The sequence below is a fragment of the Hemitrygon akajei genome, unplaced genomic scaffold, assembly GCF_048418815.1.
Source record: "Hemitrygon akajei unplaced genomic scaffold, sHemAka1.3 Scf000048, whole genome shotgun sequence".
Classification (NCBI taxonomy): domain Eukaryota; kingdom Metazoa; phylum Chordata; class Chondrichthyes; order Myliobatiformes; family Dasyatidae; genus Hemitrygon; species Hemitrygon akajei.
In genome coordinates this window covers 2524556-2547075 of record NW_027331934.1, presented here as the reverse complement: position 1 = coordinate 2547075, position 22520 = coordinate 2524556, and the positions used below count along the sequence as shown (strand labels likewise).

The window sequence follows — 22520 nt, the reverse complement described above, 5'->3', positions numbered from 1 at the left end:
TCGCTGTATTACAGGCAACTCCCTTTATAGAACCAATCTTGTGTCCTGGACTGTGAGTGATTTGTCAATGGAATGGCGAGGCAGATTGATCAGACAACACGCTCTGCTTTGGTCCTCCTACCATTGGTGGCGCTCTGGTGAGTAATGGATAGCTGTTCCAGCAGTGTTAGGTGAAGCATTTCTGCTGACCAATGGGACGTCTATTCCTCTCGTCACTGGATTATACAGATTTCTCAGTCACACCTGATTCTCACCGTCCCCTTTCAGGTTATCATTGCCTGGCCTTGACACCTACGGCAATACATGTGGAGTGAGTCTACATAGAAATACTCTACATCCTGAACAATGCAGTCTTGTTCAATGAACAATGAATCCTGAACAATGCAGTCTATAGTCTTTTCTGGCATCTTGTCCAGAAACCACATTTTCTCTGGCAGGATTTTAAGATCATTGTTAGCACCTAATCTCCGGTCAAGATTTATTTTTGCATTCATCTGGCTATTATCAGATAGTTACATGGCACTTTGTTAAACACAATGCAGACCCACCATACATCAAAAACAGCAAGCTGGCAAAAACTGATTGACAATAACTAAAACAAAATGCTGGAATTATTGAACAAGGCAGACGGTACGTTGATACTTCGGGTCGAAGACCGTGTAATCAAAGCTGAGCCTATCTGTATCAGCCATGTATCTGCTCTCTGTCTGCATTGTATTCTGTCTAGCGTATTTATGATTTTCTTATGCTGTGGGGTGGGGTGGGGTGGGGTAGGGAGGGGTAAAAGTGAAGGGAATCAGTTAAATATCTGTGCTTTGTTCACAGCTGGGAACTGACGGATGTCATACCTTTGATTATTATCCACTCCAATACACTGAATTTACACTCGGGTGGACTTGAGTTCCATCACTACAAGATTGCATGTTAACTGATTTCTAATAAATGATCGAATACACCAACCTTTACAATCACCAACTTTTGCAATCGCTATTGGAGTTGAGGACACATCATACAACCATAACAAATCCTTGGGGGTCGCGAACAATGACAAATTTGTTTGGCTACACTCTCAACAAATGTTTCTCAATCTGACGATTATTTGAAATATAGGACCATAAGATATAGGAGCAGAGGTAGGTCATTCGGCCCATCCAGTCTGCTATGCCATTCAATCATAGACTGGTCTAATTCTTCTAGTCATCCCCACTCCCCTGCTTTCACCCCATACCCTTTGATGTGCTGGTTAATCAAGAACCTGTATATCTCTGCGTTAAATACACCTAATGACTTAACCTCCACAGCCGTTCGTGGCAACAAATTCAATAGATTTACCACCCTTTGACTAAAGTAAGTTCTTCGCATCTCTGTTCTAAATGGATGTCCTTCAATCCTGAAGTTGTGTCCTTTTGTCCTGGAATCCCCTGCCATGGGAAATAACTTTGCCATACCTAATCTTCTCAGGCCTTTTGACATTTGGATTTTTTCTATGAGATTCCCTCACTCATTCTTTTGAACTCCAGGGAACATAGCCCAAGAGCAGCCACGTGTTCAATAGACGGTAACCCGTTAATCACTGGAATCATTCTGGAGAACCTTCTTTGAACCCTCTCCAATGTCAGTATATCACTTCTAAATTAAGGAGCCCAAAACTGCACACAATATTCCAAGTGTGTCTCACGAGTATCTTATGGAGCCCCAGCATCACATCCCTGCTCTCATATTATATACCTCTAAAAATGAATGCTAACATTGTATTCGCCTGCTTCACCACGGACTCACCCTGGAGGTTAACCTTTTGGGGTGTCCTGCACAAGGACTCCAAGTCATTTTGCATCTCTGCATTTTGAATTCTCTCCCCATCTAAATAACAGTCTGCCCATTGATTGCTTCCAACAAAGTGCCTGACCATACACTTTCCAACATTGTATTTCATTTGCCATTTCTTTGCCTATTCCCCTAAACTACCTAAGTCTATCTACAGACTCTCTTATTCCTCAACACTACCAGCTCCTCCACCTACATTAGTTTCATCGGCAAATTTAGCCAGTAATCCATTAATCCCATAGTCCATATCGACATACATCGTAAAAAGCAGTGGTCCCAACATCGACCCCTGAGGATCTCCACTGGTAACCGGCAGCCAGCCAGAATAGGATCCCTTCTTTCCCACTCTTTGTTTTCTGCCGATCAGCCTGCACACTCAAATTTCAATGTGAACTCGATCATATTGTGATTACTGTTCCCTAAGTGTTCCTTAACCTTAAGCTCCCTTATCACTTCTGGATCATTGCACAACAGCCAATCCAGCACAGACGATTCCCGACTGGGCTCAACAACAAGCTGTTCTTAAAAAAAAACATCCCTTTGACACTCTACCATTTCATTCTCTTGAGGTCCAGTACTAACCTGGTTTACCTAACTCACTTTCATGTTAAAATCCCCAACGATTATCATGATATTGCCCTTCTGACAGGCCTTTTCTATCTCCTGCTGTAAATTGTAATCCACATCGCGGCTGCTGTTTGGAGGCCTGTATAAAGCTGCCATTAGGGTCCTTATACACGTTCCATTTAACTCAACCCATATCGACTCTACACCTTCCAATGGTATGTCATCCCTTTCTAATGATTTAATATTAGTTCTTCTAGACAGGGCCATATCACTCCCATATCTGCCTACCAATCTATCTCTCCGATACACAGTGTATCCTTGGACATTCAGTTCCCAATGGCAGCCATTCTTTAGCCAAGATTCAGAGATGGACACTACGTCATAGTTGCCAATCTGCAGCTGAATTTCAAGATCGTCCATTTTATTCCTTATGCTGCGTGCATTCAAGTACAACACTCTCAGTCCAGCATTTGTTGCTTCTGTTTTAATTGCACCATGACTCTATTGCCTGTAACTCATGCCACTGGCTGTGATTAAGCCTCAGCTCCTGCCTGTCATTTCTATCATCTCTAATACAGGTTATCTTCGATTTATTTCTGTTCTCCCCTTCCTCAGCCCAATCACTCCGGTTCCCACCCTCTGTTAAACTCTGCCTAACAGCACTATTAACCCTGCCTACTCAGATAATTTGACTTCAGGTGTAATCCATCCTTTTTGTACAGGTGGTCCCTTCCCCAAAAGAGCCCCCAATGAATCAGGAACCCTAAACCCTGCCCCCTACACCAGTTTCTCAGCCATGCATTAATATGCCAGATCATGACATTGTCATGGTCCAGTCCATGAAATCGGCATTCCGGTTCACCATCCCGTCCAAGTTCCTTATTCCAGGTTTTCCGGTTTCCCCCAGCATCGGGTTCTTGTTTGGGCTGGCTTTGTAAACAGCATCAGGATTCAGCCTCTGGCGGCTGGATTATTCCTGCCCAAACCCCCTGCCCCTATCCCTTCCCTTCACTTTCCTCCTGGTGCCTCGCCTTGCCTCGCTGTACCATGCCTGGAGCCTAATTAATTAGTGAATTAATAACTATTAATAGTAAACACTATTAGGAGATTTTAGAACACTATTAGATAAATAGATAGATAGATACTTTATTCATCCCCATGGGGAAATTCAACATTTTTTCCAATGTCCCATACACTTGTTTTAGCAAAACTAATTACATACAATACTTAACTCAGTAAAAATATGATATGCATCTAAATCACTCTCTCAAAAAGCATTAATAATAGCTTTTAAAAAGTTCTTAAGTAGTTTACTTAGATACATTAAATACAATCAACCCCGGCACTTTAACAGATCTTACTCCTGGCGGTTGAATTGTAAAGCCTTTATTAGGCTTTTATTTTTATATATTTTTATTAAAGCCAGTTATTAGGACACGATGCTTTGCCCATTTCTTTTTTAAAACTTTCAATGTACGATCGAGTAGTGACAAGTTTTCAAGACGTTCCTGGACTCCTAAAATAACTTTGAAAACCACCAGATCTTACTTTTTCTAAAAGCAAACCTCATTGAAATTTGAACACCGCTTGCAAGTAGAATGATCTCAGAGAACAAATATATAATCGTCCCTCACACCGCAACATCTGGAGGTGATATCCTTCTGTTCACAGTAAAACCAGTATAATAAGGCTATTTGGTCCATCCAGACTGATCCAACCTTATTCTCCTACGTTCATCCTTAAACCCTCAATCTCCTTACAGTCAAGAACATAACAGTCTCAGCTATATCACAATAACAGCCTCCAACACCCCATGATGAAACAATTTGCACAGATTAACCATTAGCCGAAGAAATTCCTCTCATCTCAGTTTTAAAGGGAAGTTTCTTTATTCTGAAGGTGCAACCTTGGATTTCAGACTCTCTGACCAATGGAAATATCCTCTCCACGTCCACTCAATTCAGGCTATTCAACATTCAGAGGTTTAAGTAGGATCGCACCCTGTCCCGTCGCTCTGAACTCCACTGAGCACAGGCCCAGATCCATCAAACACTCCTCATAGTTAAAGCCTGTCATTCCTGTCATCATTCTTGTGAACATTGTTAGCAACACCTGTACTGAACACATTTTCAGGCAAATCGGTACCAGGAGAATTTACGGGAAACAAAAACAGTGATTATTTTATTGTTCTCGAAACATTACAAAAAGAGCACCTACGTACAATTATCAGGAGATTTAAATCATTCCAGAGTGAATGTAATTAAAAAAGTAATCTGCAATTATTTGAAATGGTCAGCAAGTAAGGAACAGCTGTGGGGAGAGGAACAAAGTAACAATTCAGGTTCCCAAACTTTCGGTAGAATGGCTTCAAACATTTTCCGCTTGTAGTGCGGATCTCCAGCGTCCCGACTTTCTCAAATCTAAATGTAACGCACACAAACTAGTGCAAGATCTTAGCAGGCCGTCCCAACCCCTAAAATGTTGACTGGTTACTGTTCTTCATAGATTCTGCCTAGCCTGTTGAGTTCCTCCAGCATTTTGTGTGTGTTAACTTGAGTTTCTGTTTGATTTCCGCTGCCTGACAGACAGGTGACAGTGGGGGGAAATTTCCACATACGGTTTGAACACTGGACCGTGTCTATTTCTACTGTTATAAACACAGAACAGCCCATTTAATCTCAGCATTTGGAATAGGAGCTTATCCTGTCCGCAGAAAAACAGTCTTTGCTTCCAAAGGAACTTCAGAAACAAATATCTGAGCCCAGAAGAAAAACACCCGTTCAACTCCTTAAGAAAACTTGGTGGCCCGATCCTCGGCTCCGTTTTACCTTGGTCAAAAACTGTGGTATCAGGATCCAGATCTGCGGTAAAACAGGAGCGGGAGATGGGATCACGTGACCCGTGAAGGGTCACCCACCTGAACCGGTAATTTTGCTTCTCACCCCACAAACACTACCTACCCACCGCTGCATTTTCCAAATTATTTCATATTTACACCAGTTACATTTTAATTAAAAAAAATTCCCTCTGTATCTTCCCCGATCCCTTCACTCCATCACCGGCTCACAGAGTTACCAGTTCGATTCACATCCCGGTCCGGCACACAATTCAGACCCAAACAGGAAATATGCAGATTTCATTTAAATCACTTCTATGGGTACAAACACTAATTTCTATTCACATTCCTCCGGCCTCACTGGAAAGGAACATTGAAACATCAAGTGAGAATCAGCAAGTGGTGGCCATTCAGCCCCTCTAACCATCAACAAGATGGTGGCTGCTCTCCCATCTCAGCTACATGTTTCTGCCCGATCCTTGTTTCTTCGATCCCTTCGGTCTCCACACATCTGCCGATCTCTGTTTTAAGTGAGGATGATCACCGAGTCTTCACCACCCTCTGTGGTGGGGAATTACAGACATTCAACACCGTCGGAGTGGAGACATTTCCCCTCAACTCAGTCTCAGACAGTCCACCCATTTTTTCAGAGACTGGGATCACAACTGGTTGTCTTCCCAACTGGTTGTCTTCACAACTGGTTGTCTTTTTCAGAGACAACATCACAACTGGTAATGATGTTGTGCATTTCAATGTGTTCACCTCTCAGTCCTCGATTCTCTAAATGAAAGGGTTATCACATTTGATCTTTCTTCATATAATGATCCCACCATTCCAGGGATCCGTCAGGTGAATCCTCATTGCACTCCCTATAACAAATACTCTCTAACCTCTTTGTTAATAATCTATGGAATTAATTTCAATCTTCTGCTGCCCCGTGTTTCCCCAACCACTCACCTCCCACCCCGTCACTATATCCACCTTCCCACCTCCCCCTCACCTGGATCCACCTCTCACTCCCCAGCTCTTGCCCCATCCCCACCCCTCACCTCTTTTCTCTGACTATTTCCCGTCCACTCTCAGTCCAGAGGGACGGTCTTGGCCCGAAATATTTACCTCCACAGATGCTGCCCGACCCACTGAGTTCCTCCGGCAGTTTGTTCTTTGGTTATGGGGAGCGGGATTTTACACAATATTCCAGGTACAATCTCAACAGAGCCCAAATAATTGTTAAAGTCATTTCACTCTGATATCCAATAAGTTTTACGATAAATTCAATGTAGTTTTGACTTCCTTCCCCACCCACTGCACCTCAGTCCCTCACCATTTAAACCATTTAGTGTTTCTGTTTCTCCTACAGAAGTGAATCTCACATTTCCCACATTGGACCAGCTGACCTGTTGTTCCCACTCACTCCTTTTGCCTCAGTTACGCTGAAATCTCTCGAGAACAGACACAGAAAATAGAACTGTACAGCACAGGAACAGGCCCTTCAGCCCACAATATTGTACTCAAGCAATTAAATTTGTTACAGAAATGTTAACCAATCAAATCCCTTCTGCCTACAAAATGTCCACAATACTTCTATTTTCCTCACATCCGTGTGCCCATCGAAACGTCCCTGAGAAGTCCCCAATGTATCTGCCTTTACCACCACCCCAGGCAGCACATTCTAGCGACCCACCACTCTCTCTGTAAGAAACACTTGCCCTTGACATCTCCTTTCAAACTACCCCTTTACTCCTTGAATGTATGGCCTCTGGTGTTAGACATTGCTACCATTGTAAAAGATCTTGTCTGTCTACTCCATATATGCTTCGCATAATCTTATAAACGTCCATCCAGTCCCTCCCTAGCCTGAGCCGCTCCGGAGAAAACAACCCAAATTGGTCCAGCCTCTCGTTATAGCTCCTGCCCTCTAATCCAGGCAGTATCCTGGTAAACCTCTTCTGCGCCATCTGCAAAGTCCCGACATCCTTCCGAGAATGGGGGCGATCAGATCTGTCTGAAACACTCCAGATGTGGTCTAATCAAGTTTTATGAATGTTGAATGCAATATCTTGACTGATAAAGGCAAAGATGCCATTTGCCTTCTTAACCACCCTGTCAATCTGTGTAGCTACTTTCAGGGAGCGATGAACTTGGACTCCAAGATCCCTGTGCTCATCGACATTTTAAGGGTCTTACATTTAACAGCGTACTGTCTCTTTACATTCCACCTACCGAGGTTCCAATATGATCATCACTAATCAAATCTCACTGAGTTTTCTCAGGTCCTGTTGAATTTATTGTCAAGTGTACAATAGAAACATAGAAAATAGGTGCAGGAGTAGGCCCTAAGGCCCTTCGAGCCCGCACTGCCATTCAGTATGATCATGGCTGATCATCAAACTCAGAACCCTGTACCTGCTTTATCTCCATACCCCCTGACCCCTTTAGCCACAAGGGCCATATCTAACTCCGTCTTCAAATGTAGCCAATGAACTGGCCTCAAACTGTTCTCTGTGGCAGAGAATTCAATAGATTCACCTCTCTCTGTGTGAAGAAGTTTTTCCTCATCTCGTTCCTAAAAGGCTTCCTTCCCCTTTAACCTTAAACTGTGACACCTCGTTCTAGACGTTCCCAACTTTGGGAACAATCTTCCTGCATCTAACCTGTCCAATCCCTTTAGAATTTTATACGTTTCAATAAGATCTCCCCTCAATCTTGTAAATTCCAGCGAGAATAAGCCAAGTCGATCCAGTCTTTCTTCATATGAAAGTCCTGCCATCCCAGGAATCAATCTGGTGAACCATCTTTGTACTCCCTCTATGGCAAGAATATCTCCTCAGATTAGGGGACCAAAACTGCACACAATACTCCAAGTGTACTCTCACCAAGGCCTTGTACAACTGCAGTAGAACCTCCCTGCTCCTGTACTCAAATCCTCTTGCTATGAATGCCAACAAACCATTGGCCTTTTTCACCGCCTGCTGTACCTGCATGCCCACTTTCAGTGACTGGTGTACAATGACACCCAGGTCTCGTTGTACCTCCCATTTTCCTAATCGGCCACCATTCAGATAATAATCTGTTTCCCTGTTTTTGCCACCAAAGTGGATAACCTCACATTTATCCACATTAAATTGCATCGACCATGAATTTGCCCACTCACCTAACCTATCCAAGTCACCCTGCATCTTCTTAGCATCCTCCTCACAGCTAACACTGCTGCCCAGCTTCGTGTCATCCGCAAACTTGGAGATGCTGCATTTAATTCCCTCGTCTAGATCATTAATATGTATTGTAAACAACTGAGCTCCCAGTACTGAGCATTGCTGTACGCCACTAATCACTGCCTGCCATTCTGAAAAGGTCCCGTTTATTCCCACTCTTTGCTTCCTGTCTGCAAACCAATTCTCTATCCACATCAATACCATACCCCCAATACCGTGTGCTTTAAGTTTGCATACTAATCTCCTGTGTGGGACCTTGTCATAAGCCTTTTGAAAATCCAAATATACCACATCCACTGGTTCTCCCCATCCACTCTAGTAGTTACATCCTCAAAAAATTCTATAAGATTCGTCAGACATGATTTTCCTTTTACAAATCCATGTTGACTTTGTCCGATGATTTCACTGCTTTCCAAATATGCTGTTATCACATCTTTGATAACTGACTCTAGCATTTTCCCCACCACCGTTGTCAGGCTAACCGGTCGATAATTCCCCGGTTTCTCTCTCCCTCCTTCTTTAAAAAGTGGGGTTACATTAGCCACACTCCAGTCCTCAGGAACTAATCCAGAATCTAAAGAGTTTTGAAAAATTATCACTAATACATCCACTATTTCTTGGGCTACTTCCTTACGCACTCTGGGAAGCAAACCATCTGGCCCTGGGGATTTATCTGCCTTTAATCCCTTCAATTTACCTAACACCAGTTCCCTACTAACAAGTTTTTCCCTCAGTTCCTCCATCTCACTAGACCCTTGGTCCCCTACTATTTCCAGAAGATTATTTATGTCCTCCTTAGTGAAGACAGAACCAAAGTAGTTATTCAATTGGTCTGCCATGTCCTTGTTCCCCATGATCAATTCACCTGTATCTGACTTTAAGGGACCTACATTTGTCTTAACCAATTTTTTTCTTTTCATATATCTATTAGAGCTTTTACAGTCAATTTTTATGTTTCCTGCTAGGTTTCTCTCATAATCTTTTTCACTTTCCTAATTAAGCCCTTTGTCCTCCTCTGCTGGACTCTAAATTATTCCCAGTCCTCAGGTATGCTGCTTTTTCTGGCTAATTTGTATGTTTCTTCTTTGGAATTGATACTATCCCTAATTTCCCTTGTCTGCCACATGTGCACTACCTTCCCTGGTTAATTCTTTTGCAAAACTGAGATGAAAAATTGTTGTAGTTCATCTACAAAATGCGATCTTTAAAAGCTTGCCATTGCATATCCACCGTAAAGTATCATTTGCCAGTCTATCTTTGCTAATTCACGTCTCATACCTTCAAAGTAACCCTTCTTTAAGTACAGAACCTTTGTTTCTGAATTAACTATGTTACTCTCCATCTTAATGCAGAATTCCACCATATTATGGTCACTCTTACCGAAGGGGCCTCGCACGACAAGATTGCTAACTAACCCTTCTTCGTTACTCAATACCCAGTCTAGAATGGCCTGCTCTCTAGTTGGTTCCTCGACATGTTGTTTCAGAAAACCATCCCGCATACATTCCAAGAAATCCTCTTCCTCAGTACCCTTACCAATTTGGTTCACCCAATCTATATGTGGATTGAAGTCACCCATTATAACTGGTGTTCCTTTATTGCACGCACTTCTAATTTCCCGTTTAATGCCATCCTCAACCTCACTACTACTGTTAGGTGGCCTGTACACAACTCCCAACAGCATTTTCTGCCCCTTAGTGTTATGCAGTTCGACCCATATCGATTCCACATCCTCCAGGCTAATGTCCTTCCTTTCTATTGCATTAATCTCCTCTCTAACCAGCAACACTTCCCCACCTCCTTTTCTTTCCTGTCTATCCCTCCTGAATATTGAATATCCCTGGATGTTGAGTTCCCATCATTGGTCACCCTGGAGCCATGTCTCTGTCATCCCAACTATATCATATTCATTAATAACTATCTGTACATTCAATTCATCCACCTTGTTACGAATGCTCCTTGCATTGACACACAAAGCCTTCAGGCTTGTTTTTACAACACTTAGCCCTTATACAATTATGTTGAGAAGTTGCCCTTTTTGATTTTTGCCCTGGATTTTCCTGCCTGCCACTTTTATTTTTCAAGTTACTACTTTTTACTTCTACCCTCATTTTACACCCCTCTGTCTCTCTGCACTTGTTCCCATCCCCCTGTCACATTAGTTTAAATCCTCCTGAACAACAGTAGCAAACGCTCCCCAAAGGACATAGGTCCTAGTCCAGTCCAGGTGCAGACCGTCCTGTTTACACCGGTCCCACCTCTCTCAGAACTGGTTCTAATGCCCCAGAAATTTGAATCCCTCCCCCTTGCACCATTTTTGAAGCCCCGTATTCAGGAATACAGGAAAGTGCAGGTATAGAGGAACACTGACTTCTAGCAGCATCACAGGCAAGTACATCCAGATGATACACGAACATAAATTATACAAAACCTCTGTCAGTAACATATAAAATATCTTTTTTATGTCATCAACAATATACAGATTTTTGTGACGTGGCCAATTTACAGGTCAGCAGTCCGCCGGTGTTTGTGCACCAATATGGTTAATTCCTCTGTTCACCACCACCATGGGCTCGGACATTTCCACAGATGAGTCCCTCCTATCCCCACTGGGGAAACCATCCTCTCCGACACCTCTAACACCATCTTTATCCTTTCAATAAAATCCCCCCCACTTCTTCAGGCGGGATCTCTCGCACCCCGGGGAGCCAGCATCAAACCGATGGACAAGCAGTCTCCTCCTGCCTCTCAGCCATACATCAGACACCGGCTGCAGAAGACGGTTCACAAACACCCCCAACTTCCCTCGGAAGGAAATGGAGATAAACAAAAAAGGGGGACATTTACTTTGAGGTTTGTTCCACTTTGACGGAGAGTTTGGAATGGGAGTGGGAGACCGTTCTATGGTGGTACCACCCTCTCGACTGGTCCGCCTCCACTATTGGGTGTAACCAGTAATTGACGTCTCTTCGCATCAATGAGAATAACGTAGCTTGTATATGCTCTGTTGACAGCGCCGGTGGGTGTGGGCTGATGTGATTGGTACCTCAGCCGTTAACACATCTCAATGCCAGCCGGGCAGCGTTGTTGAGTGAACTCGGCCTGTTCTCCTTGGAGCGACGGAGGATGAGAGGTGAACTGATAGAGCTGTATAAGATAATGAGAGGCATTGATCTTGTGGATAGTCAGAGGCTTTTCCCCAGCATTCAAATGGCTACAATGAGAGGGCATAGTTTTAAGGTGCTTGGAAGTCGGTACAGAGAAGATGTCACGGGTAAGTTTTTTACGCATAGAATGGTGATTGCGTGGAATGGGCTACCGGTGACGTTGGTGAAGGCGGATACGATAGGGTTGTTTAAGAGACTCTTGGATAGGTACATGGAGCTCAGAAAAATAGCAGGCTATGTGCAAACCTAGGTAGCTCTAAGGTATGGACACGTTCGGCACAGCTTTGTGGGCCGAAGGGCCTGTATTGTGCTCTAGGCTTTCTATGTTTCTATTAGTGCGACGTAAAGTACCGCACACGTGTCGGTAGGTCCTGGTGTGGGAGGCACTTGTATTTTAAAACACCCGAACGGCCGTTTATTCTGGTTTCAGAGCGACAACGAAATCAATCCTGGGATTTGCTCGGCTGTGCCGTTGTTGGAGTGTGTAGCACGCTATTTGTCTCGAGTTTGGTCACAAAATCTCGACTGATTTGGGAGAACTATCGAGGCTGATCTGGTTTCGAGTAGATTAATCAACGCAGAGATTCGCTGTTCAGTATTTTGAAAAAAAAAACACATCAGTTTTACAAATGTAAACCAGAATTGCCAGCGGGGTCCAAACAGTGTATTAGTCAACAGAAAACCTCTCGTCCCTTCAGTGTTTGTCTCCTGGTAAACTCAACACCCTGACAGTGTGGACCATAGGTAACCTTTCCTCCAAAAGCCAGGGGATCACTCAGAGAGCTGGTCACTGAGAGGAATTATATTTGTTAATTGTTAAAATTTGCCCAGAGTCAGATGGATGGAGTTGATGTGGAGATCGGGAGTGTCGCACAGAAAGGGCCGGACAGCTGAACCCTCTCCATTGTCCATCCGACCGCCGACAAATGGTGGGTCCACGGGGATCTTCGGCCACTTGTGGCCACCCGAGGTCCCCTAACCTCTAAAGTTGCCGAGGGGTCTGTGTTGGGGTCGTGGAAAGACACACGGAGTCTGCAGCAGGATTAACATGGAATCGGGAGCTCGCCTTTCGGTTTAACACCGTGATGCCCAGCTCACCGAGTTACTCATAAATTCCATCCCCTGACTCTGGGGCATATACTTAAAGCACAAAGTTGGATGTAAATCGTTCATCTATTTAATGCTTGTTTTCAGCTCACCATATAAAAGAAATTATATCTCTCTTCGAATGCAGTCATTATACCAGGTTACATTATTTAAATTGTCAGAGCTTTTCCAGTCAATACAACAATACTATACACATAAATGGACCACACATCCCTCAAAACTGATGCTGCAGGTAATGAAATCACGGCTGATCTGATCTGATCTGAAATTTCATTTCATATTCCCCCATGTCCATCACTGTAAACTACTGTTTATCAAGAATCTCGGCCTTCAACAGAATCAAAGACTTTGCTTCCACTGGCCATTGAGGAGAAGAGTTCAAAACACCCTCAATCAACACATGAACCAATAGATGTATCTGTCTGAAATTAGAAATTCTGAAAACGGAACAGGTGTTTGCTGTACAGATCCCGCACCTTCGCTTTGAAGCAGGTGGCCATTGTTCTAGAACTGTTCTTAATCTTTACTAAGCCTGTGGAAAATGTCAATCGTGCAAACAGTTAACATAGAAAAACAAGGAACATAGAAAACCTGCAGCACAATACAGACCCTTTGGTAAACAACGTTGTGCCGAACGTAAACCTATCTTAGAAATTACTAGGGTTACCCATAGCCCTCGATTTTTCTAAGCTCCATGTACCTATCCAACAGTCTCTTAAAAGAGCCTATCGTATCCGCTTCCACCATCGTTGCCAGCAGCCCATTACACCACTCACCACTCTCTGTGTAAAAAAAGTTACCCCTGACATCTCTTCTTACTGACTCCCAAGCACCTTAAACATGTGCCCTCTTGAGGCAGCCATTTCAGCCCTGAGAAAAAGCCTCTGACTATCCGCACGATCAATGCCTCTCACCATCGTATACATCTCTATATGGTCAACTCTCATCCTCCGTCGCTCCAAGAAGAAAAGGCCAAGTTCACTCAACCTGTTTTGATAAGGCATGTTCTTCAATCCAGGCAACATCCTTGTAAATCTCCTCTGCACCCTTTCTATGGTTTCCACATCCTTCCTGTAGTGAGGCGACCAGAACTGAGCACGGGGTCATATATTGCTGCAACATTACTTCTTGGCTTCTAAATTCATTTCCACAATTGATGAAGGCCAATACACACTGAATGCCTTCTTAACCATGGAGTCAACCTGCGCAGCAGCTTTGAGTGTCCTATGGACTCGGACCCCAAGATCCCTCTGATCCTCCACAGGGCCAAAAATCATACCATTAATACTATATTCTGCCATCATATTAGACCTACCAAAATGAACTATTTCCCGCTTATCTAGATTGAACTCCATCTGCCACTTCTCAGCCCAGTTCTGCATCCAATCAATGTCCCGCTGTAACCTCTGACAGACCTCCACACTACTCACAACACCGCCAGCATTTGTGTCATCAGCAAACTTACCCATCCCTCCACTTCCTCATCCAGGTCAATTATAAAAACTACGAAGAGTAAGGGTCCCAGATCAGATCCCTGAGGCACACCACTGGTCACCATGCAGAATATGACCCGGCTACAACCACTCTTTGCCTTCACTGGGCAAGCCAGCTCTGGATCCACAAAGCAATGTCCCCTTGGATCCCATGCCTCCTTACTTTCTCAATAAGCCTTGCATGTGGTAACTTATCAAATGCCTCGCTGAAATCCACATACACCACATCTACTGCTCTACCTTCGGAAATGTGTTTAGTCACAACATCAAAAAATTCTAACACTAGGAACAGAAAAAGCAAAGCTGCCAGAAGTGGCTCAAAATAAACAAATATCTCCTTGAATGCTGATACAATTCAGAGACAACTTGTTGTTTGGAAATAAAGATCCGAAATAAATATCTGAAACTGAATTATTCTTAAGTCAATTCCCCAAGAGTGTGAGAGTTTTCTGACAGTGTGAATACTGTGTACCGTTTCTTACAAATAATCCCGCCCACAACCCCACACATATCACACGTAACCATGGCAACACACAGAGTGCTGGGAGAACTCAGCAGGTTAGCCAGCATTTATTGATGGGTGTAAGCAGTCGATGTTGTGAACCGAGTCCCATCATCAGGATTGGACTGGAAAGGGGAGGAGGGCAGATGATTGACTGATTTTGAAGGTGCGGCTTGTTGCTCTGTGAGACTCGGTGCTCAGGGTCTGCGAGCAAGCAGCTGCCTGTCCGGACACATTCCTCAGAGCAGGGAGCGGCCGCTCCGCTGAAATCAAATCCAATCGGTTCGACAAAACACTGTCATTCAAGCGTGAAGAAAGCTTAATATTGCATTTAACCCCTCCTTCTACAGGAAAGAGCAGTAGAACCAAAGGCACAATGTAAAGAACATTACTGGGCTCTCGAATGTCCACTGTACTATTTTCCATAGATGCTGCCTGGCCTGTAGAGTTCCTCCAGCATTGTGTGTCTGTTCATATGATGACCCCACCACTCCAAGGATCAGTCTGGTGAATCTTCATTGCACTCTCTATAACAAATACTCTCTAACCTCTTTGTTCATCCTCTATGGAATTAATTTCCATCTTCTGCAGCCCTGTGTTGCCCCAAACAATCACCTCCCACCCGTCACTATTTCAATCTTCTTAACTCCCCCTCTCACCTGGATCCACCTCTTACTCCCCAGCTCTTGCCCCATCCCCACACCTCATCTCTTTTCTCTATTTCCCGTCCACTCTCAGTCCAGAGGGAGGGTGTCGGCCCGAAATGTTGACGGTCCATTTCCCTCCACAGATGCTGCCCGACCCACTGAATTCCTCCGGCAGTTTGTTCTTTGAATGTTGAGCAACTGAAACTTTTTGACTAAGCTCCCAAGTGGAACCTTGGCAAATGCCTTGCTAAAATCCACATAGGCAACATCCACTGTCTTGTCTTTTATAAGAATGCTGAGACACGACCTACCAGGCACAACGCCATGTTGACCATCCTGGATCAGTCAAAGTCTATCCAAATAGTCATATATCTGGTCCCTTAGAATAGCTTTCAATAACTTTCCCACTACTTACATCAGAATTCCCGGCCTCTCATTTGCTGGTTTATTTTTGGAGGTTTTTTGAAGCAGTGGAACAATATTAGCTATCTTCCAATCTTCCGCTACCTCACGTTTCGCTACGGATGATTTAAATATCTCTGCTCTGGCCCTGCAATTTCTGCACTTGCCTCCACACCATCGAAGGGAGGACCTTGTCAGGTCATTGTCACTAATGTGCTTTGAGGCAGCCAATAACTCCTCCTCTCTAATCTGTATAGGGTCCATCTATTACATCGAGTCATTTTGCAGTATGGCCGTCCCCGTCCATATGAGAAAAGTTAAAATCACCTACCATCACAAGTTATGTTTCTACAACAGTCTGCAATCTCTCAGCAAACCTGCTCCACTAAATCCCACAGACTGTTGGTGATCTGTAATACAGCCCCATTAATGTGGTCGTATCATTCTTATTCCTCAGTTCTGCCCATAAAGCCTCAGCAGAGGAGATCTCCAGGCTTTCCTGACTGAGCACTGCCAGGACATTTTTCTGGAGTACTCCCCCATTTAATTCCACATGCACATACGCATTTAAAACAACGGAAATACAGAGCAGCCAGTCCTGCCCCTCCTGCAACCAAGTCTCACAAATGGCTAAAATGTCATAATTCCACGTGTTGATTCATGCCTGAGCACATCTGACTTTCCTTTAATACTTGGTACATTGAAACATACGCAGCTCAGAACATTAGTTGCATCATTAGTTGCCTGCGATTCCTGACTTTGTCTGCTGTCCTAACAACATCTGTTTGAGAAGATTTCTTCTGCTGGCACTCAGTAGAAACCACCCTGGAGAGTATTTGTAGCTGACAGAAATGGCATCGTTTCTCTTAATCCATTTGGACAGTAATTGACTCGTTAACATGAACATGTCAGGACTCCCTCACCGCACTAAATTCACTCCCGATCTCGACCAAAGGTGAGCCTCGCTGTGAACGCTGAATCGTTGTGCAGAATCATAGACAACACTTACCTCTGATGCTTAACTGGACGGCGTTCAGTGTGGTCCCGGGAAATCACAGTCTGACTATTCGGGTGATCGACACTGGTCCTGCACCGGTGTGCTCACCCTGTACGGAGAGTTGAGTCTGAGCTGCTGCTCCCGAGGCCACTCGGCTGTGATGTGTCCGTCGCTCATTACAGATGGACAGGGCCGGGTGAGCCGGGGTAGAGCGGGACTGCCGCAGTCTGGGTCACACTAACACTCACCGGCTCAGGACGGGTCTGACAGCGGGAGGAGGCGGGAGTGGGATCAATGTAGCAACCCTAAAGAGGGAAGCAAACAGGCTGCATTAACCTTTCTGTCCGGATTTCTGTGTAGATCTCTCCTTTTTCTTTCACCGCAACCAACGGAGCGGAGTTTCTCTGTTTAACTCAGCAAGTCCCAGTCTGCGAATTTGATCCAGTCCGTGTTCTGGGAATGTCTGAGCTCCGCTCCGTGTGTAAACAGGACTGCCCGGCGTAGGTACAGTTTCAATTCAAACGTCCCTCATCTGTCCAGGTACAGGGAGACACCTTTCTGCTAAAATTAAACCAAGCACGTTCGGCTATATATTCACACTCAACTGGAAAACCAGAACTGGGAAAGATGATTGCATTTCCATCCAAACATCTATTGTCACAAGAAACCCCCTCGCCAATGGCTAACAGCGGAATTCATTTCACAGGCCGCAGATGTTGATCCACACCCTACAAGAAATACTTCTGGAATTTGTTTCTCTTAAAAGCCATTTATTCCAAATGGCCAGAATTTTTACCGAAGGTGGGAGTGACGCACTCACTGAAAATTGTCACATTCCCTCCCTGTCGTTAAAATGGTCTACAGGGAGGGAATGATGCACTGACTGAAATGAGCACGGTGGGAGGGGGGTGTTGTTTTCTGATTAAAAATGGGACCCTCACTCCACTTTATCCCGTGACCTAACCTTCACTATCACCATCTCTCCACCCTATCTATACCCCTCATGATTTTGTAGACCTCCATCAAATCTCCCCGAAATCTTCTGCATTCCAAGGAACAAAGTCATAACCTATTCAATCTTCCCTTATAACTCAGGCTCTCCAATCGCAGCAACATCCTTGCAAATTTTCATTATACTCTGTCAACCTTATTTACATCTTTCCTGTGGGTAGGTGACGTAAACTACAAACATGCTCCAAATTAGGCCTTATAACCATCTTATATCATGCAGTCTCCTGTACTGAATACTTTAATTTATGAAGGCCAATGTGCCAATGATTTGTTTACTACCTTATCTAGGTGTGCCGCCACTTTCAATGAATTGTGAACCTGTATTCCCAGATGCCTTTGTTCTACCGCACACCTCAGTGCCCGACTGTTCACTGTGCAACACCGAATCTGGTTGATCCTACCAAAGTGTAACAGCTGGCAGGCCTGCATTAAACTCCATCTGCCATTATCAGCCCATTTTTACAACTGGCACAGATCCCACTGCAAGCTCTGATAGTCTTCTTTGCTGTCCAATACACCATAAACCTCGGTGTCATCCTCACATTTGCTGATCGGGTTAATCTAATCATCATCGAGATCATTGATATAGATGAGAAACAACAACGGATATCAGCACCGATCCCTGCGGAATTCCACCAGTCACAGGACTCCAGTCAGAGAGGCAACCATCTGCTACCACTATCCGCCTTCCTCCTGTATGCTAATGTCTACTCCCATTTACTACTTTACCTTGAATGCCAAGAGAATGAAATTTATTGGTCAACATCCTATGTCAAATGATCTTGTCAAATGCCTTGCTAAAGTCCACGTAGAAATTATCCAGTGCCTTGCCTTCATCAACTTTCCTGGGAACGTTCCTCATAACTTCTGCAAAAAACTCAATAAGATTGCCCAGAACACACAAAGTCATTTTGTTTTATCAGTCCTGTTTATTTAAATACTCCTATAACCAGTCCTTCCAATGTCTTCCCACAACTAATGTTGGGCGCACTGATCAATTATTTCCTGGTTTAATTCTGGGGCCCTTTTTAAACAGTGGATCAGCATTAGCTAACCTCCAATCTCCTGTGGCTGAACATAATTTAAGCATATTGGCTACGTCCCTGTAATTTTCATACTCACCTCCATCGGGTTCTGAGGGATCAACTTGTCAGTTGCTGCAGATTTATACACTCTAATTTGCCCAATATGCCAAACACTTACTTATCTATAATCTGTATAACATTATTGCCCTCACTTCTCCCTTGCCTCACTTCTACAAATATTGTGTCCTTTTCCCGAGTGGAAAATTCCAATTGAGAATTCCTCTATCCTCCACACCTACATTACCATCCAGACAATCAGTTTTGTCCACTGCAATCCTATTGCCTTCCTGGTTTCTTTCTCCAGTTTTATCTTGCATTTCCGTGACTCCATAAGTACCTCATTTAATTCCGTTCTGCGTACACCTATTATGCACCCCGTATTTTCTTTGCCTTTTTTTTGCCTCAATATCTCCTGAAAACCAAGGTTCTCAAAAACAGGTATATTTAACCCTTTATTCTGATAGGCATATAAATGCCGTGAAGTCTATAAATTTTATATTTCAATGTCTCCACATACAAGTACACATTTGCCAGAATACAACCTGTCCCTATCCACACAATTCAGATACTTTATGATACCATCAAAATTGATCTTTCTCCAATTTAGAATCTCAACCCATGGACCAGAGCTAGCGTTGTCCATACTTCCTTTGAATCTGATGACATTGTGATCACCAGCTACAAATAGTTTCCCTACAGAGACTTCTGTTACATGTGACCTGTCTCATTCCCTACTCGGACAGTAAGTATCACACGCTCTCTCTTTGGATCTTCAACTTACTCATTAAGGAAACTTTCCTGAAGACATTTGTCAAATACATCAGTGCCTCTACTCAATTTACAGTATGAGCGAGCCAGACTATATGTGGAAGCTTAAAAGCAAACTACAACAAATTATGTTTCTTGCAATATTCTGTGACGTCTACTAATTTGTTCCCCTAAATCCCGCACTCCCAGTAACCTGAGATTACACTTGTAGTGTGGACGGTGTTGCCGCAGCCTGGGGGATATCAGGGCATGGACTTAGACACTAGAAGTTCCCTCCTTTCATACCTGTAATGATTATTTCCCCCCAGAGCAGTGAAAGTAAAATTGCTGTTTGGTGGTCTTTTTTTCTCAAATGTATTTGCATTTAACTTAAGATGTTAACAAACTACCCAGAGACTAATGTTGTGATAGAAGGAAGGGACCAGCACTGCAACTTCTGAGAGTAACTGAGATGTGAACAAGGATGAACTCATCGAACCACATCCCATATCACGCCTTCCCTCCTGGAAATTCCTCGACCACCGACTGCTGGCCAGTGCCCCAGTGCGACAATTCCCATGCTGAGAGGAATGGCGGTGGATATCAGGTGTGGGGCTTGATAATGGCCTCTTTCCCTTTTGTGTCCATGGACTGGAAGTATCTAACTAAGCGGACGATCCTACCGCCTTTCCTAATGCCCGAGGAAGCCCGGCGTCAATGGGAATGAGAGATAAACCCAGCTCGGTAGCCTCCCCCTGTGCACGGAGCATGCGCCTGGCATACTGGGGGGTTTGCACCCAGGCACGGACTGAGTCATTCTGCTCCCTCGCATATAGAGAGGGACTGAATGATCCTAGTCCTGCCTCCCTGCAGGGGCAGTGGTTGGGAATGATAATGTGACAGGAGGAGCGGGGATAAGGCATTATTGAGGAAGAGGTAGATACAGATAGACTTACAGATGGTGAAACAGCTCATTGAGCCAAGACACACATTACACACTCTACAGGTGCCAAGTAACACGGTGTCTAATCCCGCATTACTCTAGTATTAAACCCCATGTCAGGACACTCCGAAACCTGCGCACAGCATCCCAGCCAGTCCTGTTTCACAATTGTACTGTCGCCTCAGATCTAGCTCATGCCGTGACGGGTCTGCAGATCGCTAGAAGCCCGCTGACTCAGCCACACTTGGAGGAGCCTGATCCAGCAGCATAGAGCATTCACAGTATTTCAAAGGGAGAAGCAAACGCAAACAAACCTTTTCCCCGTAGGTTAGTAACATACACATTAAGAAGCAATGTGCCAGACTCAATAAGTTGTGAAAGCTTTGGCAATTGCTTGTCTCTCAATATGAAATGCACACCTTCAAATGCAACTTACGTTTGTCCAATTGAGAGATCTTAGCTTGGGTTCTCGACACTGTTCCCGTAACAACAACAAAATCCCGGAGGAAATTAGCAGGTCAGGCAGCATCTGTGGAGAAATACAAACAGTCGATGTTTTGGGTCGAGAAATTCCTTTCCATAGATGGTGTCTGAACTTCTGGATTATTCCAGCAAATTGCATGTGTTACTCTGGATTTCCAGGCTCTCTTGTGTTTACAATCGATAGTCTGATTTTCAAATCACACCCATTCTGCAGTACTGCTACATCTGTATCAAGATTGAAGAATATTCGGATTCCTTACTAAACATCTGCACTGCCTCCTGCCCTTGGAGCTTCCATTCCTTCACAGCATCGTGCAATTTGTAATAATGAGCACCCAGTCCCGGTCATCTGCAAGCGCTATTTGGCCGGATTCAAACATGATGCTTTCTGAATCGTAAAGAAAACTATTGAGGCTCCAGATGGATACCCGCGAGCCTCGGTCTGACCTCCTTAAATTGATTTACAATCACTCTGTGGTCAGAGCTTTTCTTGTAAACATAGCAGGAGTAAATTGGCCACTAGCCCACCGAGCCTGCAGTGAAATCATGGCTTTCATTCCGCAATGCCACACGCTGCTTTCTGTAGCCGGGCACCTCCTACCGTTTGATATGTATCGAGTCTTTGAACAGAAGCAAAGTCTTTGCTTCTACAGGACTTTGAGGAGATCAGCTCAGAAACACCCACAATGAGCACAATCTCAAAGGGAAAACAACAATCATTAATTTGAAACGGCAAGTTCTGGTAAAAGGGAACTCATGTTTCCTGAACAGCTCTTCGCACGCTTGCTTTGCATTTGTAACACCCGGTTAGAGAACTGTTCCTAATCTCAACCATCTCTTACAGACACTCTGGTGTTCATTCTTTTCGTAGCATGATTTCCCCGCTAACATTGATTTACAATCGTGCCCACTTTGCATTATTTCTGCCGTATATCAAAATTTGAAACACTCGGAACCCTCACTTAACGTCGACGTCGCATCTTTGATTTGAGCTGCTGGTCTTTCACAGCATTCGAGTGATCTGTAATAATGAGCACCCAGCCCCGGGCATCTTACAGCCGTATCTCCATAATCACTATCTGAACAGTCTCAAATATAATGCTTTCGGAATAGTAAAAAGAGATCTATCGAGGCCTCTATATTGAAGAACATAGATAAAGTTTTGCATAACATATAGCTGACACTAAAAAGAGCAAAACAAAGTAGGGTTTTGATTTTGAGAAACACAGAGGACATTAACTGGGAAGCGCAGAAAACAGTGTGTGAATGGGGAGAGGGCAGGGAGAACAGAACCAGATAATAATAGTTCTCGTGGCGAAAAGGGTGCCTTAGTAGGCTATATAAACGTAAGGTATATAAATGCTGCAAATCTATACTGGTACTGCTCCCCAACTTTTCCTCCGCTACATTGACGACTACATTGGTGCTGCTTCCTGCACCCATGCTGAGCTCGGCAATTTCATTGACTTTGCCTCTAACTTTCACCCAGCCCTC

The 22520-nt window shown here is 44.1% G+C and overlaps 1 protein-coding gene across 21 annotated transcripts in view; it reads right to left on the bottom strand.

Moving 5' to 3' along the window:
* LOC140720953 (NACHT, LRR and PYD domains-containing protein 3-like) overlaps positions 1 to 22520 on the bottom strand; it is a 65714-nt gene that overhangs the window by 29107 nt on the left and 14087 nt on the right. For 9 of the 21 annotated variants that reach the window (XM_073035806.1, XM_073035807.1, XM_073035800.1 and 6 more), the window contains 2 exons: positions 20980 to 21072; positions 16770 to 17062 (listed from right to left, as the gene is read on the bottom strand). Coding sequence is in view for 4 of the 21 variants with exons in the window: in XM_073035816.1 (XP_072891917.1) it covers positions 122 to 124 (3 nt within the window). In the remaining 17 variants the exon portion in view is untranslated. Of the gene's footprint in view, positions 1 to 121; positions 277 to 6343; positions 6419 to 16769; positions 17063 to 20979; positions 21073 to 22520 lie in introns of those variants that run through there. The other 12 variants (XR_012097289.1, XM_073035816.1, XM_073035814.1 and 9 more) reach the window with 7 other exon arrangements.